The sequence below is a fragment of the Ichthyophthirius multifiliis genome (genome assembly GCF_000220395.1).
Source record: "Ichthyophthirius multifiliis unplaced genomic scaffold scaff_1120509251254, whole genome shotgun sequence".
NCBI lineage: Eukaryota > Ciliophora > Oligohymenophorea > Hymenostomatida > Ichthyophthirius > Ichthyophthirius multifiliis.
In genome coordinates, this window is record NW_004086053.1 from 34,467 (window position 1) to 61,654 (window position 27,188).

At 17.6% G+C, this 27,188-nt stretch overlaps 7 protein-coding genes across 7 annotated transcripts, besides 76 other annotated features; 4 read left to right on the top strand and 3 right to left on the bottom strand. All coding sequences in view use genetic code 6, as the record gives it.

Moving 5' to 3' along the window:
• Positions 1-40: part of a microsatellite that runs on past the window's edge.
• Positions 1-46: part of a microsatellite that runs on past the window's edge.
• Positions 30-103: a microsatellite.
• Positions 102-1,102, top strand: IMG5_170060 (hypothetical protein; the record flags this gene model as incomplete). The annotated part of the gene is made up of 2 exons (XM_004029894.1): positions 102-518; positions 560-1,102. 2 exons carry the CDS (start codon positions 102-104, stop codon positions 1,100-1,102), a joined length of 960 nt encoding a protein of 319 aa, XP_004029942.1.
• Positions 1,103-1,144: 42 nt separating this feature from the next.
• Positions 1,145-1,194: a microsatellite.
• Positions 1,158-1,199: a microsatellite.
• A 66-nt stretch (positions 1,200-1,265) lies between these two features.
• Positions 1,266-1,297: a microsatellite.
• Positions 1,266-1,302: a microsatellite.
• Positions 1,285-1,323: a microsatellite.
• A 317-nt stretch (positions 1,324-1,640) lies between these two features.
• Positions 1,641-1,684: a microsatellite.
• Positions 1,685-1,956: 272 nt separating this feature from the next.
• IMG5_170070 (mitogen-activated protein kinase 3, putative) lies at positions 1,957-3,261 on the bottom strand (the record flags this gene model as incomplete). Its single annotated transcript, XM_004029895.1, has 2 exons — positions 2,691-3,261; positions 1,957-2,589 (listed from the first exon to the last, which is right to left on the bottom strand). Exons 1-2 carry the CDS (start codon positions 3,234-3,236, stop codon positions 1,957-1,959), a joined length of 1,179 nt encoding a protein of 392 aa, XP_004029943.1. The 5' UTR covers positions 3,237-3,261.
• Positions 2,603-2,671: a microsatellite.
• A 3-nt stretch (positions 3,262-3,264) lies between the features above and the next one.
• Positions 3,265-3,316: a microsatellite.
• Positions 3,265-3,342: a microsatellite.
• Positions 3,332-3,421: a microsatellite.
• Positions 3,344-3,385: a microsatellite.
• Positions 3,345-3,397: a microsatellite.
• Positions 3,349-3,395: a microsatellite.
• Positions 3,356-3,431: a microsatellite.
• Positions 3,432-3,629: 198 nt separating this feature from the next.
• Positions 3,630-3,691: a microsatellite.
• Positions 3,692-3,763: 72 nt separating this feature from the next.
• Positions 3,764-3,836: a microsatellite.
• An 87-nt stretch (positions 3,837-3,923) lies between these two features.
• Positions 3,924-4,115: a microsatellite.
• Positions 4,006-4,047: a microsatellite.
• Positions 4,006-4,096: a microsatellite.
• Positions 4,057-4,089: a microsatellite.
• Positions 4,116-5,001: 886 nt separating the features above from the next.
• Positions 5,002-5,080: a microsatellite.
• Positions 5,014-5,073: a microsatellite.
• A 157-nt stretch (positions 5,081-5,237) lies between the features above and the next one.
• Positions 5,238-5,288: a microsatellite.
• A 288-nt stretch (positions 5,289-5,576) lies between these two features.
• Positions 5,577-5,618: a microsatellite.
• Positions 5,619-6,686: 1,068 nt separating this feature from the next.
• Positions 6,687-6,769: a microsatellite.
• Positions 6,740-6,774: a microsatellite.
• A 9-nt stretch (positions 6,775-6,783) lies between these two features.
• IMG5_170080 (snrnp protein, putative) lies at positions 6,784-9,330 on the bottom strand (the record flags this gene model as incomplete). The annotated part of the gene is made up of 3 exons (XM_004029896.1): positions 9,277-9,330; positions 7,315-9,217; positions 6,784-7,185 (listed from the first exon to the last, which is right to left on the bottom strand). The coding sequence occupies exons 2-3, from the start codon at positions 9,181-9,183 to the stop codon at positions 6,784-6,786; spliced, it is 2,271 nt and encodes a 756-aa protein (XP_004029944.1). The 5' UTR covers positions 9,184-9,217; positions 9,277-9,330.
• Positions 7,193-7,310: a microsatellite.
• Positions 9,331-9,339: 9 nt separating the features above from the next.
• Positions 9,340-9,508: a microsatellite.
• Positions 9,505-9,548: a microsatellite.
• Positions 9,516-9,562: a microsatellite.
• Positions 9,563-9,608: 46 nt separating this feature from the next.
• Positions 9,609-9,697: a microsatellite.
• Positions 9,638-9,708: a microsatellite.
• Positions 9,709-9,940: 232 nt separating this feature from the next.
• Positions 9,941-10,016: a microsatellite.
• Positions 9,941-10,020: a microsatellite.
• Positions 9,989-10,038: a microsatellite.
• A 240-nt stretch (positions 10,039-10,278) lies between these two features.
• Positions 10,279-11,029, top strand: IMG5_170090 (hypothetical protein). Its single transcript, XM_004029897.1, has one exon. It carries the CDS (start codon positions 10,567-10,569, stop codon positions 10,912-10,914), a length of 348 nt encoding a protein of 115 aa, XP_004029945.1. The 5' UTR covers positions 10,279-10,566; the 3' UTR covers positions 10,915-11,029.
• Positions 11,030-11,249: 220 nt separating this feature from the next.
• Positions 11,250-11,375: a microsatellite.
• Positions 11,282-11,350: a microsatellite.
• Positions 11,299-11,352: a microsatellite.
• Positions 11,357-11,398: a microsatellite.
• A 383-nt stretch (positions 11,399-11,781) lies between these two features.
• Positions 11,782-12,107, top strand: IMG5_170100 (mov34 mpn pad-1 family protein, putative; the record flags this gene model as incomplete). The annotated part of the gene is made up of 2 exons (XM_004029898.1): positions 11,782-11,865; positions 11,910-12,107. 2 exons carry the CDS (start codon positions 11,782-11,784, stop codon positions 12,105-12,107), a joined length of 282 nt encoding a protein of 93 aa, XP_004029946.1.
• Positions 12,108-13,429: 1,322 nt separating this feature from the next.
• Positions 13,430-13,479: a microsatellite.
• A 9-nt stretch (positions 13,480-13,488) lies between these two features.
• Positions 13,489-13,550: a microsatellite.
• Positions 13,551-13,938: 388 nt separating this feature from the next.
• Positions 13,939-14,027: a microsatellite.
• Positions 14,028-14,133: 106 nt separating this feature from the next.
• Positions 14,134-14,190: a microsatellite.
• On the top strand, positions 14,185-15,325 carry IMG5_170110 (RNA binding protein, putative; the record flags this gene model as incomplete). Its single annotated transcript, XM_004029899.1, has 2 exons — positions 14,185-14,850; positions 14,907-15,325. The coding sequence occupies exons 1-2, from the start codon at positions 14,238-14,240 to the stop codon at positions 15,323-15,325; spliced, it is 1,032 nt and encodes a 343-aa protein (XP_004029947.1). The 5' UTR covers positions 14,185-14,237.
• Positions 14,533-14,664: a microsatellite.
• Positions 14,533-14,681: a microsatellite.
• Positions 15,197-15,251: a microsatellite.
• Positions 15,208-15,254: a microsatellite.
• Positions 15,245-15,285: a microsatellite.
• Positions 15,326-15,382: 57 nt separating the features above from the next.
• Positions 15,383-15,423: a microsatellite.
• Positions 15,424-15,454: 31 nt separating this feature from the next.
• Positions 15,455-15,504: a microsatellite.
• Positions 15,461-15,503: a microsatellite.
• Positions 15,463-15,504: a microsatellite.
• A 227-nt stretch (positions 15,505-15,731) lies between these two features.
• Positions 15,732-15,826: a microsatellite.
• Positions 15,827-16,313: 487 nt separating this feature from the next.
• Positions 16,314-16,379: a microsatellite.
• Positions 16,380-16,633: 254 nt separating this feature from the next.
• Positions 16,634-16,692: a microsatellite.
• A 128-nt stretch (positions 16,693-16,820) lies between these two features.
• Positions 16,821-16,861: a microsatellite.
• Positions 16,862-16,867: 6 nt separating this feature from the next.
• Positions 16,868-18,978, bottom strand: IMG5_170120 (hypothetical protein; the record flags this gene model as incomplete). Its single annotated transcript, XM_004029900.1, has 3 exons — positions 16,868-17,002; positions 17,057-18,464; positions 18,575-18,978. 3 exons carry the CDS (start codon positions 18,976-18,978, stop codon positions 16,868-16,870), a joined length of 1,947 nt encoding a protein of 648 aa, XP_004029948.1.
• Positions 17,415-17,449: a microsatellite.
• Positions 18,469-18,570: a microsatellite.
• A 9-nt stretch (positions 18,979-18,987) lies between the features above and the next one.
• Positions 18,988-19,046: a microsatellite.
• Positions 19,047-20,932: 1,886 nt separating this feature from the next.
• Positions 20,933-20,995: a microsatellite.
• Positions 20,960-21,002: a microsatellite.
• A 420-nt stretch (positions 21,003-21,422) lies between these two features.
• Positions 21,423-21,461: a microsatellite.
• Positions 21,462-21,507: 46 nt separating this feature from the next.
• Positions 21,508-21,733: a microsatellite.
• Positions 21,508-21,734: a microsatellite.
• Positions 21,666-21,743: a microsatellite.
• Positions 21,688-21,743: a microsatellite.
• Positions 21,744-22,015: 272 nt separating this feature from the next.
• Positions 22,016-22,149: a microsatellite.
• Positions 22,150-22,609: 460 nt separating this feature from the next.
• Positions 22,610-22,640: a microsatellite.
• Positions 22,622-22,727: a microsatellite.
• A 19-nt stretch (positions 22,728-22,746) lies between these two features.
• Positions 22,747-22,801: a microsatellite.
• A 1,801-nt stretch (positions 22,802-24,602) lies between these two features.
• Positions 24,603-24,710: a microsatellite.
• Positions 24,711-26,838: 2,128 nt separating this feature from the next.
• Positions 26,839-26,912: a microsatellite.
• Positions 26,870-26,909: a microsatellite.
• Positions 26,913-27,188: the final 276 nt, after the last annotated feature.

Consider the following 27,188-nt stretch of genomic DNA (forward strand, 5'->3'; position numbering starts at 1 on the left):
ATATTAAATATAATATAAATAATTAATATAATAAATATAAAATATATTTTATTTCATATTTTAAATAAATTTAAAAATAATTATATATTTACATATTTAAAATGAGTGTCTTCTAAAATGCATTAATGTTTTCAATCCTTTCCTATGGATTTTTATATGATTTTAGATTTATAATGCTTTTCTTTGGCTTTTTAGGTTTCAATATGCTTATTTATTACATTATTCCTGGTGGAAAATGTAATAATATTCGAAGAAAAATCCAAATAGCTACATGGGAAGAACCTAAAGAAGGTTTAATACACATAAAAATGGAAATTGATTGCACAAAAGTATTAGATTTTTTAAGTAATTATAAACCAGATGAGGTGAAACCTACTTTAACTCATTTTGGTATAAAAGCCGTTTCTAATATTCTAGATTAGTCCAGACTAATAATAAATGGAAAATTAATGTTTGGAAAATTTGTTCCATTTGAAACTGTAGATGTTACATGCTTAATCGATATAGATAATGGAAATGTAAATATATAAAAAAAATATTAAATTTTATATATGAATAGGATTTAGGAGCAATAACAATAAGAAAATGCGACGAATTAAGTGTACTTGAATTAGCTAAATATGTAAAATAAAAAAGTGAAAAAATAAAGAAATCTAAAGGAGATAATATACATAAAAAAAGAAATAATTCCTTGTAATATTTTCCTCCTTTTATTGTGAGTGTTATTTTATAATTAACTAAATGGTTTTCTTATTATTTCGGTTTAAATTTACCTTTCTTAGGTATTAATAAAAATAATTTCGGGGGAGCAATTGTTACTTCTATAGGTATGTTAGGCATTGTAGATGCTGTCGCACCCCATTGTAATTTTATGAATTGTCCTGCATTACTTGTCTTGAATAAAGTTATTGATAAACCTATTGTTAGAAAAGGGTAGATTGTTATTGCGAAGGTTATGAATTGTAATTTTACTGTAGACCATAGATTTATTGACGGAGGTAAGGCTAGATATATAAAAACCGCATTTATTGATGTTTTTGAAAATCCTGAAAAATTCTTTGATAATCCTTCTCCTTTGTAAAGTGAATAAAAATCTAAATGAGAATAAAAAATTATTTTTATATAATTTATTTTTATTTATTATTATAAAATAAATTAATAAATAATATATATAAAAAAAATAAAAATTATATACAAAAGACTTATTAAAAATAATTTAAAATTCATATAAAATTGTTATTTATATATGTTGTCTGTATATATGTTTTATTTACTTTACTTTACTTTACTTTACTTTTATTTTAATTTTATTTTAAATTTTATAGACTAAAAGAGTTTGATAGTTTTTTTTATAAAAAAATAAATATTCCAGATTATAAAGATTATAAATTAATATAGATAAAAATAAATATATATATATATATAATGATTAAGTACTTATTAAAAAATATTAATTTTTATTAAATATTTAAACTATTCATATTTTATTTATATTTATTTAATAAAAAAAATATTATAATTAATTTTATTCTTTTTATTTTACTTAATAAAAAAATTAAAATATCTATCGAAATTCATTTTTAATTTAATATTTATTATAAAAGCTTTAATTATTAATTATCAATTATTATATTCATGTAATAAAAAATAATATATAATATATAAAAAATACAATAAAAAATATTTGTAATAATTAAATATAATTATTACAAATATTATAACGATTAAAAATATATATATTAATATTTTTATATATGCTTTATAAATAAAAAACATTACACAGAAAGTAAAATAAAAAATTATATAAATGAAAAAAATAAAAAATGATTTTTAAATTAAATATAAGCTCTAACTAATAAGATAAATATGTTTTTATTTTTTTTTAAATAAATTTTTTCCTTTATTTAATAATAATTTTTTTTTTATTTCCTTTTATCCAATAAAAATATAAGAAAATCAGTCTTTTTTATTTTAATTTTAATTTTTTTTAATCTATTCTTCTTTTTTCTTACACAAATTTAAAGCATCTTAAATATTTATACTATTTTCTTTATTCAAAGCTTTATAATAATTTACTTCTTCCAATATAAAAGCTCTTAACTATTCCGATGTAATACTTTAATCGGATTCAAAATCAAAGTTAATATTTCCTTCAAACTTCGGCTCATCTATTTCATCATGTAAAGACTCTAAATAAGGATGTGCTAAAGCTTCTTCTGCTGTAAGTCTTTTTGAAGGATTAATTTCCAGCATTTTATCTAATAAGTCAAGTGCAAGAGGATTCTCATACTTAATAAATGATTTCACGGATACCCTAGGATTTTTTTAAAGGCTTTCTACATATTATTTAGCATTCTAATTTCCAATAAAAGATAAATCCTCATCTGAAGGCATTCCAAGTTTTTCAAAAATAAGTTTTATTTATTTAATATAATTATCAGCTTTAAAAAGAATTTAATGAGTAATTAATTCCGCAAAAGTGCATCCTAAAGACCACATATCAATTGCTTTTGAATAAAGATGTGAACTAAGCATAATTTCAGGAGCTCTATAATATCTAGTCACTACATATTCCGTCAATTAACCTAACTATAAGATAAAAATATATATATATATATATATATATATATATAAATATATATATACATTTATATATATAAATTTATATATAATTATTAATTATTTTTTACAAGTTATTATTCTTCTTATTCTTCGTCTTCTATTTTTCTTGATAAACCAAAATCACACATTGAAATATCGCATTTTTCAGTTGCTAAAAGATTTGAAGGTTTAATGTCTCTATGTATAATATTTGCCGAGTGAATGTATTTTAAGCCTTTCAAAATTTAATATATTATATATTGAACATGCTAATCAGTTAAAGGTTGGTTAGATTTTATTACTTGATAAAGATCTATTTCCATATAATTTGTTACTAAATATATTGTTCCGAATTCTTATTCTTCGTCATGATCATCATAGAGAATATTTTAAAGCTATAGAATATTCTCGTGTAATAAATTACGCAAAATTCGAATTTCTCTCAATACTCTTTTTGCATCAACAATATCTTCAATTTTATGGAGCTTCTTTATAGCTACGTTCTTATTAGTTTACTTATCTTTTGCCATAACAACTTAACCATATGCACCACAGCCTAAGAGTTTATTTGATTCATATCTTTCACCTGTTCTGAAAAGAGAACCATTTATTGAATATGATTTTGTGTTATCCATTTATTTATTAAATTGTTTCTTTATTATTTATAAATATATATATAAATATATATATAAATTTATATATAAATATATATATATTTTGTATATATATATTTATTTATATGTTTTTTTTTTAATTTAATTTAATTTTTATTTTATTTTAATTTTTTTTAATTTTTTTATTTTTTCTTTATTTTTTTTTAATATTTTTTATATATATATAAAGAGTTTTATGTTTTTATAAGTATTTATTTTTTATATAAAAAAAAAATATTAATATTTTTATTTGTAATATATAATATGAAATTTTTTCTTAAATATAAATTAATTAAATAAAATAAGAATCTGATATTAAAAAGCAGCATATTTAATAAATTTATTAAATTTTATTAAAAAAAAAATATTTAATAAAAATTTTAATTATTTTAAAAAAATTATATACAAATTTTATTTTATTTATAAATATATTATATTTAAAAAATATAGACAATAAATATTATATTTTATTTTAAATAAAAATAAAATGTAAATAAAAAATATTATTTTTTAAATATTTAATATTATAAAAATGTTTTATTATATATATATAATATTTATATGAAATTTTTATTTATATATTTTATTTAATAGTATAAAATATTTTATTATTTATAAAATTATAATTTTTTTTTATATAATCAAAATTAGTATTTTAAATATTTTTTTTTTATATTTATATTTATATTATGATCTATAATATTAATTATTTGATATTAATTTATTTATAATTATTTTAGTTTTTATATAAATATTTATATTTATATTTATATATATATTTATATATTTATATTTATATTTATATTTTTTTTTATTTTTTTTTATTTTTATTTATATTATATCTCTATTTATATTTTTATTCTCTACATTTTAATTTGGCTATTATAATTTAAAATATTTATATTTGTATTCTTTATATTATAATAATAATACTACAACATCAATTTTAAGTATATTTTCTTAAAAAATAAATAATAGTATTTATATAGAGAAAGCTAAATTTATTATATATAAAAATTTTTTTCATTTTTACTTTTTAAAAAATAAATATAAATATTTTAAAAATACAAAAAAAATAAAAATTTCTAATATAAATTTTAATGAACTATTTTATAAATTTTGATTCAGAAATCGAATAAAGAATAAATGAATGGCTTTCTTAATAAAAAATACTATAAGTCGATCCTAAAGAAAATGCATAAAAATACTACTCTTAAAAAGTAAAAGACATATTTATTAGAAAAAGCTTTTCATCTGATAAATTTAATAATTTAAAATTAAATTCCAATAATGTAAATTAATAATAAGAAATATTATCTGCTTACTTAATACCAATTAATTAATAATATAATTAAAGTAAATTGTATTTAAGAAGAAATAAATCTAAAAATCTTTGCTGAAAAACATTGTATGTTTTCAAAATACTTAATTAAAAAAAATTAATATATACTTTTATATACATAAATATAATATAATTTTTTGTCTTAATTTAATATAAGTTATTACTTTTAATTTTATTCTTAATATAATATATTCTTTATTTTATTTTTATTTTTGATTAATTGATAAAAAAAATATTAATAAGAATTAATTTTTTATATAAATAATATATAATATATTTTTTTTTCTATTTTAGATTAAAATTAATCTAAATAATTATTTAACATCAAAAATAAATATATAATTTTTGATTAATGAAAAAATATAATAAAAAATTTTTATACAATTTAATTTTTTGTTTAATTAAATATAAAATAAATAATTAATGTTAATAAATATATTTTATATATAATATAAATAAATAATGTTAATTAATATATTTTATAAGATTTTAATAATTGTATATGTTATTTTTAATATATATTAGATAAAAAATATATTATTTGAATTCAAATTAATTAAATAAAAATAATTTAAATAATTAAAGATAGCTAAATTAAAAATAAACATTATATTAATAATACAAAATGTTAATTTGAATAAATATATTATATATATATAATATATACATATATATATATATATATTTATATAAAATGAAAATAGAAAATTTAAGTATTAACTTGTAATTATATATAAAATTATTTTAATTTTTTTCAAAATTTTTGTTAAAATCTTTTTATATAAATTAATATAATAATCAATAATTTAAATAGCCTTTTTAGTTATCTTAAAAGTATTTTTTTTCTCTATTTTGAAAATTATTAAATATAAGAATATTTTAATTTATTTTTGAATTATTTTATGGTTAAAAGTTTCCTAATAAAAATATATTTATATATTTATTTATAAAAATATTACTTTCTGTAATGGATTAATTAATTTTCTTTTAAAATTTTTTTTTTTCTTTAATATTTATATTTTAACCAGAAATATTGTTTTCTTTTCCAATATTTTATTTTTATTACTAAGGAAGAGGAGGAGTTTTATTATTTATATTATCATTACTATTATTTATTAAATTATTATATTTTGTTTTATTTTCGAAATTATTATTTTCCTCAAACTATACCCTTACACTATTATTTTGAGACAAGTTTTTTTCTTTATTAAAATAATTTTTTTATTTATTATTAAAGCATGGAGTTTATCCATCTTTTTCCTTATCAATAGAAATACTATGTTATTTTGTTTTATTTTAAGATATTTCTAATTCCTAATTTACCTTATGATGTTCTTAAATAATAGACGTGGACATAATATGACTTGAATTTTTATTTTTTTAATTTAAAATTGTAGAAGAAAAATTTAAATTATTTTATTCAATTTAATTATTTTTAATAGACCAAATATCTGAAACTTTATTTATTTATTATTCATAAAAAAATATTTCATTATAATTACTTAATGTTTATACTATTAATAATAAATTAGATAAGAAAATTTAACTATTATTTTAGTATTATTCATTAATATTAAAAGATAATTATTATTAATATTTTTGCATTTTTACTTTTTTCAATTCTTTTTTATTTTTAATTAAAATTATATAAAATTTTTACCATTTATAGTAAATATATTTTCTGTTTCTTTTATTTTATTTAATAATTAATTTAAACTATCTAAATAACCATTTTATTCTAATCTTTATAATATCGCTGATATATTTTGATATTTGTTTATTTCATTTTATAATCTATTTTTGTAAATACTATTAGAAAAATTCTTTTTTTAAAAAAAATAAATAAATATCATAAGATAAGTAATTTTGATTCTTTTTAAACTAAAAATTTTAGTTTTAAATTACCATTTTTTATTTCGTTATTTATTTAATTTTTTTTAAAAAAATTTTAGGAATTATATTTAAAATATAAATATTTGTTTAAAAAAGTAAAACAAAACAAAACAAAATTTAAAATAATAATTTAAATGTATTAGTAATTGTTTTTTTTTAAAAATAAAGATATATTTATTCAAAATAAAAAAATGTATAAATACATATATATATATATAATAAAAAAAACAAATTAAAAAAATAATATATTATTATACAAAAAAGAAAAAATTAACAAAAAAAAAATAAGAGTAATCATTATGCATATAATACCTATTTACTTCTCGGTACCATTTCAAGTACAGTTCCTGGTTTAGTTTAACTAGCAGGATGTTAATCCAATTCTTATGGTACATCATAATTATTTTTAATTAAAAATTCTTTCAAATCATAAAAGATAATTTCATTATTATTGGTTAAAAATGTATAAGCAATACCTCTTTTACCTGCTCTGCCTGTTCTTCCAGTTCTATGAACAAAATCTTTTATATTTTTCGGCGCATCGAAATTAATAACCATTTTTACACCATCGACATGTAAACCTCTACTACCTAAATCTGTAGCTACTAAAATATCATATTTACCTTTCTTAAAGCCATCTACAGCAGCTTCTCTTTATTATTATGTTCTTCCTCCATGATAAATAACACTATTCCACTAAAAAATATATATATATATATATATATATATATATATATATATATATATATATATATATATATATATATATATATATATTTATTTTTATATTATTTTTTATATATTTAAATATATATATATATTTACTCCCCATTTTTCTAGTATTTTTTATAATTTTTCAACTGCATTTTTTTCATTAGCAAAAATAATAATAGGTGGTTTTTAATCTTTAAGTATATTCTAAAGCCTAGATTTTTTTTACCCTTCAGCAATAAATTCCACAATCTACTCTATATCTTTTTTCCCTCCACCCGGTTCTCCAATACTAATATAGCAAAAAGACCTTAAATATTTTTTGGCCAATTTTTCTATTTCAGGTGGCATTGTAGCAGAGAATAAATGAGTAACTCTATATATTTTTTCTCCTGCTTTTGCCTCTTTTTCCTATAAATCAGCCATTAATTCATCTTCACTTTTCATATGTGATTTTATTCGGTCTAAAATAAAATTCACGTCAGCCTCGAAACCCATATCTATCATTTTATCAGCCTCATCTAAAACTACCCATGAAACTTAGTCTAAAACTAAATAATTCTTTTATAAAGCATCTTTTATTCTACCTGTAGTACCAATTAATAACTCACATCCTACTTTTAATTTATAGGCTTGATTCCCTTCGTCTCTACCTCCTACCATTACTAAACTTTTCAACCTCATATTCGTAGTTAGATTCTAAAATTCCTTCTCTATTTAAGGTGCAAGTTCTCTTGTAGGAATCAAAATAAGCGCATATGGACCATCTTTAGCTACCTCTTCATCCATAGGGGGTAATGATCTTAGATAGACAATCAAAGGGATTAAAAATGCGCAACTTTTACCTGAGCCAGTAGGTGATATACCAATTAAATCTTTCCTAAGCATCCCTATTGGGATTGTTTGCATTTAAATAGGCGTAGGCTTCTCATATTTCAATCTCCTAATGGAGTCCAATATATAAGGAGGCAAATCCCCTTCTTCCCATCTCCTGATAGGTCTAGGAACCTTTCCTCCTTTGATAATAATATCATTATCTTCTCTAAAAATCCTCCAATCTCTCTCTGTCATTTCCATTGTCTGCTTCAAACTCCAGTGATCTTTCAAAGAAATATCATATATGCTCTTTTTGATAATTTTTTCATCTTTGCTTTTCTTTTTTTAATATTCAGGATCATATTTATGTATTAAATCTTCATATTTGACTTTATTTTCTAATTATTCCTTTACGTCATATCCGGCTAAAATTCCCCTGCCAAATAATAAATTAGTCTCCATTCGATTTTTATATAGGGGATTATAATCCACTGATGTATCATCTCTGGAATCCCATTTAAAATTAAAAATATTCTTGAATTTTTCAGATGGTTTTAGTATTTTTTTCTTCTATTTATTTAAACCTAAATACTAGATTTTTATATTCTAAGTTTCAGGATCTTCATTAGAATTTAAAATTGCGATTTTCTCAATTGCCCGAGTATTTGATGTCATATATTTAGAGTCTTTATCTTTACTTTTCGATCTAGATCGGGACCTTGATTTACTCTTCTTTTCCTTTAATCTTCGCTAAAGTTCTTCTTTTTCGTCTTATTCACGCTTTTTTCGGCGCTCTTCCCGTTCTTGTTCACGTTTCCAGTCTTTATAACGGAAAGATTCGTATTCTTCCCTTATTTTTTGTTCTTGTTTTTGTTTTTCTTATTCTTGTTTTAAGTTTTGTTGCTTTTCTTAATCTTTTAAACGTTCACGTTCTTGCTTGCTTAAATATTTTAGTTTTTTTTAATTGCTTGGGATGGTTGTTTGGGATTATATTTATTATTATTATGGGTTTTCAAAGGTTTTTTATTATAATAATAATGAATTTATATTGGAATTTTTGAGGGATTTGCTAGATATTTGATTGTCTTTTTTTAATGGCGATTTGTATGCTTTTATTTCGCTGTTAATTTAATGTGTTGAGTCGGAAAAATATTCTTCTTCAATCATTTTTTTTTATATAAAAAAAAAAAATTATGTCTATCTTTATATTTTATTTTAAATATATTATTTTATATAAATAAAAATAATATATTAAATAACTTTTATTTTTATTCAATTTTTTTTGTTTTTTTGTAATTTTTATAGATTTCTCATTATTAAATGTTTTTTTTAAAAAAATATATTATTCCATCATATCTTTATTAAGTTTTAAATGATATACAAATAATATTATATATGCAATTTTAATTAAGAATTTTTATTATGTCAATATATTACTCATCATATATTTATTAAGTTTTAAATAATAAAAACAATATTTTATATTGCAATTAAATTTAATTAATATAATTATAATTTATTAAAAAATTATATTGATATAATAAATAAATAATTAAAGATAAAAATAAAAAAAATTAAATAAATTATAGAAGATATATAAATAAAATATAATTATAAATTTTATAAAAAATACATGTATAAAAGATATATAAATAAAAAATAATATAGAAAAATATATATATAATAAAAAATGATAATTTTATAAATAAAGAATATATATTTAGTAAAAATAGCGAAAACAATATTTATTTATATAGGTAAATAAAAAATTATACAACATATTATATATAAATCATATAATGAAATAAATAATAAAAATATAAATATTTATTAAAAATATTATTTAATTATGATTTATTATTATTTATAAAAGTATTGAAAAATATTTATTGTCTAAATATATATTTTTTTTTAAAAAAAAAATTATATATAATAAATAAATATTAATATTATATATATTATATATATATATATATATATATAAAATATATATATAAATATATACTTATAAAATATTTTATATTATTATCTATTTCTTTTTTTATATATCTGTTCTATACAAAATTATTTTAAATTATATTTTTCTACCTATTTATAAAGGAAAAAAAATTTTTAAGAAGTAAAATTTAATAAATAAATAAAAATTTTAATATAAAACATATTTAATAGTTAAAAAATATATTATAATAAAATGCTTAAACTATTTATAATATTTTTCATATTAACCACTTTTATTCCTTAAATTAAATCCCAAAAATATGTAATTGGTGTATATGCTCAACCATCTGGTTTTTAAGACTATCCATCTTAAAGTTACTAATATATATTAGCTTCATGCTATTAATGGATAAAATATACTGGTGCTGATGTTTTTATTATTCCTTTTGATGAAAATTAAGAATATTACGATAACTTGCTTTAAAATATAAACGGTGTATTTTTCACTGGAGGTGGTTTGGATATACAAAAAGATGATATTTGGTCATAAAATGCTAGTTATATAATCAATTTAGGACTCAGAATGAATTAATAAGGTTAGTATTTTCCTATATGGAGTAATTGTTAGGGATTTGTAATTATTAATATATGTACTAAGTGGTTATGACAAGAATATTTTATAAAAAAACTTATAAAATGATATTAATACGAATAGAAACATAGAATTTAAATAACTTTAAGAAGATAAACTTTTTAGCAATTTAAATTAAGAATTAATAGAATATTCTTAAGAAAAAACACCATTTTATTCTTATCATGAGATATATATAAAAATGGAAGACTTTAAAAAAAATAATGAATTAAATAGCATTTTCGATATAATAGGAATTTCTCAAAATGGAAATAAAAATGAAGAAAAATTAAAAAATAATAGCTTATTATATAAAATTTTAAACATGATAGGATTTTATAAAAAGGAAGAACAAACATAATATATAGCATCAATTGAAGGAAAAAATTTACCTTTTATTGGATTATAATTTCATCCTGAATATGTAGATTATGAAGAAAATTTAAATGTTAATAAAGAAAAAGAAAGTATAACTATTAGTTAATTATTAGCTAAATATTTTGGAAAATTAGCTAAAAAAAATTAAGAATAAATGAAAAAAAATATTACTAATTTATAATTGAAAGAATGTAGTAATTCTGAAGTTTAAAATAGTATATTTAAAAAGCTTGCTTTATTGAAAGAAAAAGCAGTTGATTATTTTTTATTATAACAAAAAAATATATATATAAAAATAAAAAATTATATAAAATTTATAAAATTTTTATAAATTATAAAAAATATAAAGAAAATATTTAAAAAATATAATAAATATTAATAAAATATAATTAAATATATAAATATATATATATATATATATATATATATATATATTTAAAACATTAATCAAATAATATTAAATAATAAATTAATGATATCATTTATAGCATAAAAAAAGGCATTTTTACATTCATTAAAATTTATAAATGACGACTGTATTGGTAACAAACAATATCAAATCAATATATTAAAATAAAAAAGGAATATTTACAGGAAAAATAAAAGGGGGATAAATTATAATTGAAGATTCATTTCCTTTATCTCATTCAAGGATCTTAGCTCCAACATTAGAAACTGCTTTAATGTTAATTGAAAATATAGTTTAAGAAAAAGGGTAAATAATAGTAGGTTTATATGAGGCATTAGTCAATTTTCATAATCGAAAATTTTCCGAAATAGGAGTAAAAATTTTAGAAAAAATTGAAAAAAATCTACAAATGATGCCTATTGGACTTACTATTTATTTAGCAGATAAAATTGAAGATTAAGAAGAAACAAAATAGCCTTATCTTTCTTCTGAAGTATACATAAATATATATATTATCTTTAATATTTTTAAAATTAGGGTTTTAGATTTTTTAATAGATCAAATTAAGAACCTGGATATGATAATATATAAGAACTTGATATAGTTTAAGGATATTAAGCATTTAAAAAATTAGAAAATGATATAAGTTCTGGAAAACATCATTTTATAGTTGATTTTGATATGCATTTTGAAGATATTTCACTTGATTTTACAAATTAAGATTTAAATAATTGAAACATTATTATATTTTAGATATATATTGTATCTTTTTTATATATATATAAAATAAAACTTTTACATTAATATAAAAATTAATTTATTTATAAATTCATTTAATAACAAAAATATATATTTTTAATAATTAATAGATAATAGAATATATTTTTATTTAATTATTTTTTATAAAATGAAAAATTTTCATGCCTTTGTTTTTTTTACAGATAAATTTATTTGTAATCTTAATTTAATAATTTTTTTTAGATTTTAATAATTAATAAATTTAAGTTATTTAAATGTTAAAATCTTAATAATTGTATTGGTTTAGCTTATGAGATTAAAATATGAATACTATAATATATTTACCTATTTTTAATAATCTTATTTTATAAATTAATTTCTTAGAAATATTTAAAAATACAATGTGAATAAAGGTGTTATTTTGATATACTTATTTTATATTTTATATATAAGATATTTAATTATTATTTTGATTTTTTATTTATATTTATGTGCATTACTTGTGTCTTTTTATTGGATTTAAATCATTTTTATAAATTTCAGTTTTTATCTCCTAATCTTATCTTAAATGACAATATTTAAATTTTGTAATATAATTAATAAGTATTTTTTTAAAAAAACGTAATTCAATTATTATTTTTATATTGAGAAATTCAACAATTTATTTTCATATTTCTTATTAATAATGCATTGAAAATTTGTAAAATATTATTGTTAAATGCCTTATTTGTATCTATAACAACAAAAGGGGAATTTTGGAAAGATATATGGAATTTTATTCTAAAATTTTAGATGATTATTAAAAAATATTTTCAAATAAAATATCTAAGGACTTTCAATCACTGAATATAATAATTAGAACGATAAATTTTACAAAAAGGTTAAAATTTGACTATTATTTCACATTGAGAAAGTAATTAATTACATATTCATACTATTGATATGTAGATATAAGATAATTTCTCTATAGTTATTATAATATTATTAAATTTAAAAATATAGAATAAATAAAAAATGATAAAAATATGTTGAATATACTATAAATAATTATAACTATATATTATTGTCTTTATAGATTATTTGAAATTATTAAATGTTATATAATCATAATTATATTAACAATTAACTAGAATAAATCAAAGAAATAAAATTCGGGGTATTTTTTGTTTGCGTATTTTCTTGTTTTTACTTTATTTCTGGGCTCCCTATTTAATTAAATTAAAAAAGAATTAAAACGCTAAAAATATATGTTTATTATTATTTTAATGAATATTATATTTAAAGATAAAAGATAAAATAAATTTTTTATAATTAGTTAAAAATTAAATATATATTAAATATTAAATTAAATAATATATATAAATTATTATTATTTTTTTATATTTATTTATTATATATTACATACTATATATTTTTTAGTTTTATATATATACATATATTATTATTCTTTTATTAATTTGAAAAATAAAAAAGAGTTTTATATTTTAATATATAGTTTTTTTTTTTTTTTTTTTGAGAGATACATTATAAAATAAAAATCAAAAACATTTAAACAGGAAAAATAAAAATAAAATATTTAAATATATTTTTATTTTAATATCTAATTCTTTGATTTTTAGAATTTTTTTTTTCTTTTTATAAAACAATATATATATAAAACATTAAATATTTTTTTTCAATAAATATATTTAAATAAATTTTTTGATACAAATAATAAATTAATATTTTACTTTTAAATGATCAAATATTAAATATATTTCATATTTAAGTTTGAAATGTTATATATTTTTAAAATAATTGTTCTATATTTTTAGTAAATGCATATATAAAAAATAAAATATTTTTATTACATTCAAAATTATAATTATTATTTTTTAATTTAAAAATATAATCAATTTTTTTCAATTTAAAAAATAAATAAAAATATATAAATAATATAATATTAAAAGCAAGGAAATATAATAAGACACATATATTTATATTTAAAAAATAAATCTTGACTAAAATAAAAATTACATAAAAGAATTAATAAAAAAAAAATTATAATAATTATAAAAAAAAAAAAATTAATTAAAAAAAATCAAACAAGGGAAAAAAAAATAACTTTTACACTCTTAAATAAAAAAAATGTCATCATACCCATTAACAAAACTTTATATAGCTAAATTCTCTAGCAAAACCACTCGCCGTGATATCGAAGACCTATTCAGTAAATACGGAGACCTATACGGCTGCAAATTAAACGAGCGTGAAGGCTATGCTACAGTAACATACAAGTATCCCGAAAATGCCGATAAGGCAATCTAGAAATTAAATAACACTGAAATTCTTGGTGGAAATCTTTTAGTAGAACACACATTAAAAAAAGGAAGAACAAATGACGGAAATGGTTCTTCATATAATAAATACGACGATAAATATAGAGATAGAGGTGATAGAGGTGATAGAGGTGATAGAGGTGATAGAGGAGATAGAGGAGATAGAGGAGATAGAGGAGATAGAGGAGATAGAGATAGAGGAGATAGAGGAGATAGAGGTGATAGAGGCGATAGAGATTATAGAGATTATAGAAGCAGTCGATATGAAAGAGATAGAGATTATGGCAATTCTAGAAGAGATTAACCTTTTAGATTTGATAAGGAAAAATTCATTAAAGGAGGACTTTGTTTCAATTGTAGTGAAAAAGGACATATAGCTAGAGATTGTCCAGATGCTAAATAAGGAATTTATAGAGGAAAAAGTAAAATCATTTTATAATATATTTTGTTAATAATAATAAAAAAATTTTATAAAAAGCATATAATGGTGACAGATATAGAAGAGGAAGCTATACAAGAAGGAGTAGAAGTGGAGAAAGAAAATATAAAAGGTCTAGTAGTAAAGATAGTAGAGATAAAAAGAGAAGAAATAAAACATCGAAAAGAAGTAGATCATCTTCTTATTCTAAAAGCAGAAGCGATTCGAATAGAAAAGATAGATAAAGATCAAGAAAGGCTAAAAGTAGAATATCTTCTTCTTCTTCAAGCTCGAAGAGTAAATCAGGGTCTAAATCTAATTCTAGAAGTGTATCTAGAAGTGTTGAGAAAAATAATGAAACTAATAATAATAATACTAATAATAATAACAATAATAGTAATAATAATAGAAATGAAAATAAATAAGATAATGAAAATAACTAGAAGAGTAAATCTGTTTCAAGTGAAGGAAGATAATGATTTTATTAAATTTTATTTTATTTAACAAAAAATAATATTTTAGATTTGAAATAAATGTAATTTTTTTTTTTTTTCTTTAATTTTTATTTTCTTTTCTTATGATATATTTATTATATATATATAAAATTATTATTATTTTTTTATATATTTTTTTTTTATTTTTATTTTTTTTTTTTTTACTAAAAAATAAATAAATTCTTTTTATAAAAAAAATAAAATATATATATTATTTTTATAGCTTTTAATAAATAATTATTAATTATAAATAATTAATTTGAAAAATTGTTTATTTTGTTGATTTTTTGTTTACGTTATTGTTTATATGAAAAAAATAAATATGGTTGTTTGTGAATTTTTGTGGTTGTTTGTGGTTTGTTCATATGAAAACTTATGATTATTAAATGTAAATATTTATGCTTCTTTATATGAATATTTGTGCATCTTTATATGAATATTTGTGCTTCTTTATATGAATATTTATGCTTCTTTATATGAAAATTTGCGGTTATTCGAAAAAAAATTAAAAAAAGTGATTCCTTTATTATTGTTGTTTTTTTTGAAATCCTTTTATGACGAAACGAAAGTTTTTGAATATTATGTTGTTTTTTGTTTGTCGGTTTTTGAAATTTGCTTCTATAATTGACGTTTTTATGGATGTCCTTTTTGCAAATTTTTAGTGTTTTTCTTTTGAATAAATCATTTGTATTTTTGTGTGTGGTTTTTTGGGGTTTTTTACGGACAACCTTATGAAATAAATAAAATAAATAAATAATTAATAAAATAATTAAAATTAAAAATTAAATTTATTAATGAAATATTAAAAAAAAAATATTCTTAGAAATTAAAATTGAACAAAGTTAATTAAGATTATATTATGTAATTACTCAGACACATTATTATAAATAAAAAAAGATAATAAAATAAAAGAAAAACATAAAATGTAAAAATAATATAAATTATATAATTTTTTTTTATTAAAAAAAAAAGAATATATATATATATGTAAATATATATAAAAATATAAATATATATATATATATATATATATATATATTTAATTTCAATCCTTTTTAAATTATAATTATATAATTTAATTATAATATTTTTATCAATCATTTTTATTGATATTATTTATTTATAATTTTATAATTTTTTTTATTTATTTTATATGAAATTTTATCAAAAAAATTTTATAAAATTGTATTTTAGTATGATGTTTATAAATTAAAAATTTATTTTTTAAAAATATAATAAATGGATTAAAAATCAAAAAATAATAAGAAAAAAAAAATATATATATAAAATTTATATATTAATTAATAAAATTATAAATGAAATATTAATATAAATTTATAATTATATTATTATTTTTTATTATTAAAAATAATTTTTAATATTAATAAAAATTAAAAAAAATATATAAATAAAAAGATTTTAAAATATATAAAAAAAAAAAACTATTATTCTCTAAACTATTTTAGTTTAATAAATTTAAATATATATATATATATATATATATATATATATATTTATATAAATTATTCATCTATAATCTGTTTTTTATTTTCTTTTTCCAGAAAATAAATGTTTTGGAGTTTTAATAATTACACTTCTATCTGCTTCTCCTGCTCTTCCATTCCATTATTTGTCTATTTTATGTTTTAACCTTTACATAGCCTATTTTTGTATATTTTTTAACATATTCATTTTTATTATAAATTAATTAAATACCTTTTCTTCTGTAGTATTTATAGGATTAGGGTCTACTCCTTTAGATCTAGATCTAGAAAGACTTTTTTTTTTATTTTTTACACTTTTTACTAATTTATTATGATCATTTTCATCTTACATTAAATCTTCATCATTGTCTTCATTGATCATTTAATCTGTTAGTCTTCTAGCTTTTCTTTTTTTATTAACTCTTTCTTCAACATTTTTACTATTAATTCCTTTTTAGGACAATTTTTACTTTAAATTTTCGAGTGTATTATTTTTTTATAGATGAGCAGTTTTATGTCTATTTAATTTATGTTATAACTTCAATATAGTTTTTTTAGATACTATTTATTTATGAGCATCTAAAACTTCATCATCAATATTTTCCTCTTCATCATTAATTTCCTCATTTAAAAGTCTTGCTTATTCCAACATATTTTCTTCCTTTTCTAACTCCTCAAGTTTTTCTAGTATATCCGGGTCTACGAAATCAGCTATATTTTTCCCTTCCATAATTTCCGGTACAACATCATATTTCCATTCATCTTTAGCCAATTTAAAGTGTTCCTATAAAGGAAAATTGAACACTCCGGCTCCTCCGTGTTCTTCTTGAATGTCTTTTAAAGTCGGTTTTTCGTATTTAAGTCCCTATAGTACCGATTAGGGGATCACTGGCGTTCTTAATGTTGAAGAATTTCTGATTTTTGAAGGATTTGCAATATATAAGCCTCTTAGGAATTATTCTTCTCGTTTAATATTTAGGTTTCCTCCAGCTATACTTTCTATTTTTTGACCATCTCGGAATTTAAGGAGAGTTTCACAGGCTGTAGTTTTTACTTCTTGGATGTTTTCGCCAGTTTTGCAAGACATAGAAACTAGTTGAGCGTTGTTTTTTTCCACCAGATCATTTATTAAATTTTGATCTTCAATAGACAGATTGTTGAAGGTCTTTAAGTCAATTTTCGATAAGACTATGCACAGAGGCTTATTCTTGAATAAGGGTTTGATAGAGTCAAAGAGTTTAACTTATTATTGGATTGAGTAGCCACATTATTCAGAAATATCAATAATAAATAAAATACAGGCCTTTAAATGGGCTAAAGCTGTTATACTTTACATTTCGATAGTGTTTCTTTATTCTAATGAATGATCGAGGATACCAGGAGAGTCGATTACTTGCCATCTCACTTTTTCATAGTCTGTATGTCCAACATATAAAGACTAAGTTGTAAATGGATAACTTTAAACTTCTACATTTGCTGATGTAATACTGTTTATAAAACTACTTTTACCAACATTAGGATAACCAGTAATTAGGATTGTTCTTTCAAATGGATTTATAGAAGGAAGTCTTGCTAAATGTTTACGAACTTCCTCTAAGTAATTTAAACTGCTATTAAGTTTCTTTATAATCGTGCAAATTCTAAATATATATAATTATATAAATATGTAAATATATATATATATATATATATATATATATATATATATATATATATATATATATATATATATATATATATGTATATTTACCTTCCAAAGCAAGCTTTTTTTAATTATTTACATCTATATAAAGAATCTGCATATTTAATTAATCTAACATAATCTTTGCATACATTATCGACTAAATTCATACATGAATGAATATGACCTAAAGCTAGTTTATAGTGATCTTTGTCATATAAGACATTTATTAAATCAGAAAAAAAAGGATGAATATCATCTAATTTTGGAAAACCAGTTAGAATGTCGTTGAATTTATCGTGAACTGATTCTTAAGTGAATTTTATTTTACGCATATAGAAACCTCGGATACGACCGATAGCGTAACCTGGATGTACTACTGTAGGGGTCTTTCTTTGGGTTTTTGATAAGATTATATTTATGAAATCTTTTGAAGCTGGAATTGTTTTTATGGATTTGAAATTGTAGTTCATTTTTGTTTTTTTTGTTTTTTTTTTAATTTTATATATTTTTTTTTATTTTAATTTTGTATTTTTTTTTTGGCTTTTGTTTATATGATTTGTTTTGCTTTTGTATTTTATTAATTTCTGAATATTTAATTTTACTTTTATTTAATGTATTTTTAGTTTTATATTTATCTGCTTATATTATTATTTTTTGATTTTATTTGTACTTTTATAATTTCATATTTTTTGTTAATTAAATTCGATTATTTATTCACTAATTACCATATTTAGCAAAACTAATAATAAATACTTTTAATAATATTTTTTTATAAATTTAAACTAAGAACTTAAATTATATACATTCTTAATATTTTAAAATTAAGCATAATAATCAAATAAAGAATAAATTAGTAAGTATTCGTTTATAATGTCAAAAAAAAAACCTAAAAACGTTATCAAACTTTTTAGTCATTAATTTAAAATAGAAAAAAGCTTTTTAATAAATAAATAAGAACTATAATATCTTCTTTTTTTAGTTCTAAAAAAAAAAAAAAAAAAAAAAAATTGCTTTATCTATTATAGTGTATATATTTTTTTTATTTATAAAATAAAATAAAAATAATAAACTAATTTTAATTATGAAATTAAAATATAAAAGAATAATTTAAAATATTTTTTGAAATAAAAAATATATAATAATAAAGAATTATTAAAATTTAAACAAAGATTAAATAGAAATCTAATTAAAAATAAACAAACAACAAAGCCTTTTACAAATAAAAATTGAAAGAATATTATGAGTTATTTTTTTAAAAAAAAAACAATAAAAATAATTATTTTATAAGTTTAAAATTAGATAAATAAATAATAATAAATTAATAGAAATTTATGACTAAAAAATAAAAAATTAAATTTGAATGAATAAAAAAATATATAAATATTATATTAGTATAAAATTAATAAAATAAATAAATATTATTTTTTAAATGTTTCAATTATTTTATTATATTTTTACAAAAAAAATTAAATTTATGTTAATTTTTAAAATCTATCAAAGTTTTAATAAATTAAGTTTATTCTAATTTTTAATAAGTAAACATAAATATTTAAATTCATTATCTTTATTTAGGAAATTATATAAGATTCAACATATTTTAGAATATATTAATAATTTTTTTTTTTTTTTTTAAATATATAAGAAAATTATATATAAAAAAATCTTTTATTCATTTTAAAATTAGAAATAATAAAAATATAGTTAAACTTTTTAAAAAAAAATTATAAAAAAATTAAATATTTCCTTTGTAAAAATTATAAATAAAATAATTAGAAATTTGAAATATTTAATTATTTATCATTTAAGTTGTTATATATTAAAAAAGGCTGTATATTAAATAAAAATAAGGAGTTATTTATATATAATTAGTTTGAATTTAATAATATTTTTTAATATAAATAATTATATTAATATTAATTTAGATTTTATTTTTAATAACAAAAAAAAATACATTTTTATATGAAATGCATTTATATAATTTTTAATTTTAAATTAGTCATACTAAAATATATATATATAAAATTATAAAATGAAAATATAAAATTAAAAATCATAATTTTTATAAATTGAAATTTTAGTTTTAATGTTTATAAAATTATATACTTTAGATAATTTATAAATTATTAAAACAAAGTATAAAATTATTTTAAAAAATTAATATAAATTTATATTTTAATGAATAATTATATTTATATTCATTAATTTAAGATAAATATAATTTATTTAAAAAACAAACTATAAATAATGATAATTAAAATAAAAAAATATTTAATATCTATTAAAATCAAAATAATGTATATATAATTTAATAGACTAATTGTAATCATCCACAAATAAATAAAAAAAATATTAAAAAATTATATAAGATTTTATAAAAGAAAGAAAAAAACTATTTATATATAATATGTAAAAATAAATTAACAAAAAAATAACAAAAATTACAAAATAACAAAAAATAAAAATATTAAAAAATAAAAGTAAAAAAAAAAAGTAATATATATTATAAAATTCAATTATATATGGATTAAACTTTTAAAAAAGAAATTTAAAATTCAGAAGACTCATTATAAAATATGAAGCAATTTCAGGGATAATAATTAAATGAAAATTAATATCATAGTGATTAAAAAGATAGTTAGGATAATAATTTAAGTAATTCTAAGAAAAAATATTAATTAATTTCAATTGAAAAACGTAAAGAGTTTATAGATTAAGTTCTTTAAAAAAAAAAGACTATAAAATAAGCTGCGTCTGATTTGGGGATAAAATTTTCAACTTCAAAGGCAATTTTATAAACCTATAAAAGAGAAGGTAGAATAGGGAAAAAGAAAACAAGATAAAGAAAATAAAAAAAAAAAAAATCAAATAATAATATAGAATTATAATAGGAAGGTGAAAATGAGAAAGGTGAAACAAAAATAGAAAAAATAATAAAAATTGAAAAATAATAAAATCAGGAATTTTAAAATTTAAAAAATAAAATGATTCCGACAAATATTTAATAATAATTATAAAATTAATAGTAAATATAATAATAACAATATTTATAATAATAACATTAATTGTAATAACATTAATAATTATAAAGCTAATAATAACATATTTAATAATAGTAACAATAATAATAACAATAATAATAATAACAATAGTAATAATAATAATAGTAATAATAATATGAAAATAATAATTTTTATTAATAATAATAATTTTAGTAATAATAATAATTTTTATAATAGCTCTAAAATAATAATAATAGTAAATAAAACATTCCAAGTCCTTTTAATTTTTCTAAATAATCTATTGAATTACCAAATAATTTCAATCTGAATAATTTCTAAAATATTTCTTAATTCCAATAAATGAAACCAAATATTGTTTCTAATGAAAAACAAGATTTTTAAACAAGCGAATAAATTATACCCAAAAATTCCGATGAAATTAATTTTAAAAGCGATTCCGAATAAAAAAAAATTGCTACTTTATGTGATTATTAATAAGATTTTAGTAAATAATAATAATTATAATAGATAAAAAATTTATAAAAAAATGGAATAATTAGTAATACTAATGATAATAATTATAATAATATTAATACTACTACTAATAATAATATGAATATTAATAATAATAATTAATAATAAAATTAATATATGTTCCCATAAAATTAACCTCTTTAATAATACTAAATGAATATCATGAATATAGCACCCAACGGTAATCATTACAACTCATTTAATATGTTCAATATTGGGAATAATAAGGCTGATCAATCATTTTCTATGGACAATTTTTGTAATAATTTTGCTTTGTTTTAAAATTAAAACAATTAATTCGAAAATACTCCTAATATGAATAATAATATACTTGCACCAAAGATTTCAACGGATAATATAAATTTCTCTCTATTTAGAAATAGGGGTAGCTCTATGGATTTCTTACTTCCTAATTATTAAGGTTTGGATAATTAGTATTATTTGGTAAATGGAAGTAATTAAAATAATATTAATTGCTTTCTTTAAAATTAAAAAAATCCACTTATTTGAATTATAATTATATATTTTTATTTTTTTTAATAAAAATATAATATAAATATTAACATAGTTTTTTTTTTTTTTTTTTTTTTTTTTTTTTTAATTATTAAAATTATATTAAATATGTTTTTTTTTTTTTTTTTATTCAATACAATAAATTTTAAATTTTTTATATTTTTTTTTTTTATAATTATTCTTATATAATAATTATATATATTATCAATTTATATTATTTTCTATTTATATATAATTTTAATTTATAAATAATATTCATAACTAAATTATATTTGTATATCAATTTCTTATAAATTTATTAATCAAAATATTTTTATTTTTATATATATATATATTTATTGTAATTATAAATGTAATTTAATTTTTTAATAAATACCTATTTTTTATTCAATATTTAATTAAAAATATATTTGTATTAATTTTTTATTTTTGTTAACAAATAAAGTACATTTTATTATATAAATAATTTATTTCTAGTTATAATAAATAAAAAAAATTAATACATTTTTTCAACAAATAAATAAAATAAAAAAATACATATATTTATATTTAAAAATAAATAAAAACATTTCATATTAATTCTATTTTTAAAAAAAATAAAAACTTCATTATTTCTATTTATTGTCTTTTTACTTAATTTAATTTCTTGTCATAATTCCTTATTTATTTTTATCCATAAAAAGCTCATCATAATCTTCATAATCATCTTTATTAATATTCTTTATAATTATCTAAATCTCTTATTATATAATTTTCTAATTTTTTTTACTTTTAGTAATTTTCTAAGAACAAATATCCGCATGATAAAAATTTTTAAATAGAAAACTTAAAATTTCTATAACTTTTTACGCACAAACAGAAATAAAACTCTATTCTTGATTAAAAAGAACTGAATTAGAATAAATTAAGTTAGCATCAAATTCCATACTTTCTAAACTAATATAATAATTATGGAATATTCTTTTCTATATTTTGGTTAAATCCATACTCTAAGGAACTATTTCTAGATATTCTTTATATATTTTAGTATCTACGGGTTCTATGAAATACATAAAGTCACTTTTATTATATAGATGGGCATAATCAATGAGTTTATTTAGAATTTTTCTTTCCTTTTTTTCCTAAAAATATTCAATTTTTTTCAATGGTAAATCTTATATTATGTCCCAAAACGAAATTCGAATGTTTTTTGTCGAAATTCCTTTTTCATTTATTAGTTTTATTTAGATTTTTTGCCAGTCTGAATTTTTGAAGGCTTCTTCTTTTCCTAATTGTAAATCGAAGATTATTCCTTAAAAAATCTCTTTGAAAAAATAACATTAGATGTTCTATTATTATTTTAATATCGGCCTTTTCTCGAAAAGAAGTCGTGGAATTAAAAAGTTATGTGATTAGAGTAGAGTATTCGAATAATAGAGGAAAAAGTGGTCGTTTTTATCCATTATTTTTAACTTCAAAAGCATCATTATAGGCCTATCTTGGTATTTTTCAAGCATTTCGCGAGTATTTAGGACTGGAAATGAATAGTTTATTTCCTCTATTTGGCATAATGTGGGTTAGAGTAATTATTTGTGAGTCTGAACAGGCAAAACATGAAAATTTGGATTGTTAAAGTAATTTTTTTTGGCAATTTCTACTTGGTTAGGTTTATATATTGTGCTTATTTTATTAAATAATTACTAGAAATCGAACATTTCTAAATAATAAGAGCAATATTCTTCATGTCCTTAGAATATATAATAGACTTAGTCACCTATTTGTGGTAAAAACTCATATAAATTATTAATTTCTTTATTTAAATAATTTCTTTGGAATAATCTTTTATCTTAAGAGTTTAAATTTTGTCTTTAAAAATGAATATTAGCAAAGCAATCAAAACATTAATATAATTTATTATCTTTAAAAAATCCTCTATATAAACTACAAGGATTTTCATGGAATTTTTTTAAACAAAAAATGCAAGATTTATAAGTATTATTTATATTTTTTTAACATCTTTCACATTTTTAAATATTTTTGATATTTTCATGGTTTTTTTATATATATAAATTTTCGGTATTTTTTTAAATATTTTTTTATATGTTTTCTGTATTTTTTTACATATTTTAGTTATTTTCGGTATTTTTTTATATTTTTTAAATATTTTCGGAATTTTTGACTTTTTTTTACGGAAAATCTTCGACTTTTTCTTCTTAATTGAATTCGCTTTATTTACGTTTTTTTTGATTTTTTTTTTAATAAAAAGATGAATTTTCTGAATTTTAATAACTAGTTTATAATTCTTCATTATTTTTATAATATTATTTATTTTTTTAACGTAAATTTCTTTTAAAATCTTCATATTCATTTTCTTAAAATTATTATTATTTTCTAGTTCGTGTATTTTCTTTTAAATACTTTATTTTATTTTATTCATAATTAAAGGAAGATTCACTTTATAAATCTTTTTATTTAGAAAATCTTAATAGTCTTCTTTTTTTTTTTCTATTTATTTAATTATAACTATCTTATTCTTATATAATAGAATCATTTTCTTATTCACTTTTCTTTATATAATCTTCTTATATGAAATCATTTTATTCATCTTATATGAAATCTTCGTCTTCTTCATATTAATAATCTTCATCTTCTGAATCTTCTTCATCATAATCTTCAAGTATTTAGTTTTATATTTATTATTTTTAATAATTATTTTCTTGAGTTATTTATTTCTATGCTGGTTAAGTATAATTTTCTTCTTACTATTATTAAATATTTTTTAATAATTTAGGTCTTCCTCTTTTTTTCTTTTTTAATAATTATTATTAATCTTAAATATCTTGATTATTATTATTTTCTTATTAATAATTACTTTCGTTAATATAATTTTCAAAATTATTATTTTTTTCTTCTTCATCTTCTTCTACAATAAACTTTTTCTTTGATTTTCTCATTTCCAAAAAATTATCAACTGCCTTTAACTATATTAATTTTTGGTCTAAAAATACTCCCATTTTGGTCAAAATATCCATTCTTTCTTAAAAATCTACTCTCTAGCTTCCTTCCATTACATAATTTTCATTATCAAAAGAATCCCTTAAGATTTTAATAAGCTAAACATAATTATTTCCTTTCAAAGCCTTTCCTTTTTCTTATATTTTTCCTAAATACGAGCTTTTAAAAAACCCTTTTTCCTTTAATTTCCTCAAGCAATTTTTAAACTTAAAAGTATATGGAATTCTTTAATAATTGCAAATATTTCCTCTTTAAAAACTATTGATTTCTCTCCCAGAATCATCTTCTGCCCTTACTGGAACTAAATTATCATCTAAAACAAAAATCTCAGTATCATTAGCAAAAAACTATTCACTAGGTGTACTTTTATAAAAATCAACTAAATCGCATCCATATATACTAAATGATCCAAAATAAGTACTCACAGCAAACGATAAGCCATCTGGAGCCCATTATCCATCTAAAACTGGTACTTCTAAATTCGGATAGCCTATATGATATCCCCTTTCTTGGAATAAATTCAATAAACAGCCTACTTAGATATCATAGATACATATTTAACCAGAATAATCCGCTGTAAGGAGTATATTTTCGAAAAAAGGGTGAGGTTCTAATACCAAAATATGATCCTGGAGTTTAATTGGTGTATTTTATTTAGTAAATTCTTAAGTTTATTTACTCATTTATAAATCATATACATAAAGTACTGTTTCTACCTCTTTTGTGCGTTTAAATTTTCGGGTAAAAGTTGCAAAAGCAAATCTATTTTGGCAAGAAAAAGAGGCATTCCAGCAGTTTTTTTCGCTTTTTTTTATCATTTTTTCTTCCTCAAAATATAATGTGATGATATTTTCTTTTAGTTTTTTTTCGTTATTTTGTATCAAAAATTCCCAAGGCCAAATTTTCGCTGTTCCGTCAAAAGATGCAGTTATCATAAATTCTCCATTTTTAGAAAATTTTATTAATTGGCAATTTTATTTATGTTCTCTTTTTTCTATTAAGGGTAATATCGGGTTTCTTTTATTTTCTAATAAATGAATTTTATCCCAAATCATTATTTCACCGTTTTCCGCTCCAGAAACTAAATAACCTTGGGGATGAGTTTCTAAGCAAACAGCTTCCGGTTCTTGGTCTTATATTTATTATTACTATTATTGTTGTTAGTATTTATTTTTGTTATTTTTTCGAAATTGAAGGGTTATTATTGGATTAATTTATGGATCTATTCCACCTGGATTTGTACTTTTTTTGAATTGATTTTCTTTATATCTATTTTTTTTTTTTAGTAAATATATAAATATTTTTTTTAATGTATATTTTTTATATTATATATATATATATATATATATATATATATATATTTTCAATTTATATTTTTTACAAACATATAAAATATTCTATTATACATATACATATAATAATATTTTTTAAGCATTTTTTTATGAATATTTTTATTTAAAAACAAAAAATATAAAATTTTTTACATTTTTGTTATATTTACATTTTAAAGTTCCCTTTTACAGACATAATAATCAAATAGAGATGGTTAAATCCTTATTCATTTACATATTAATAGAAAGCGACTACATTTAACAATTCCTAACTTTTAAAAGTAATCAAACACTTCTAATAGAAAATGT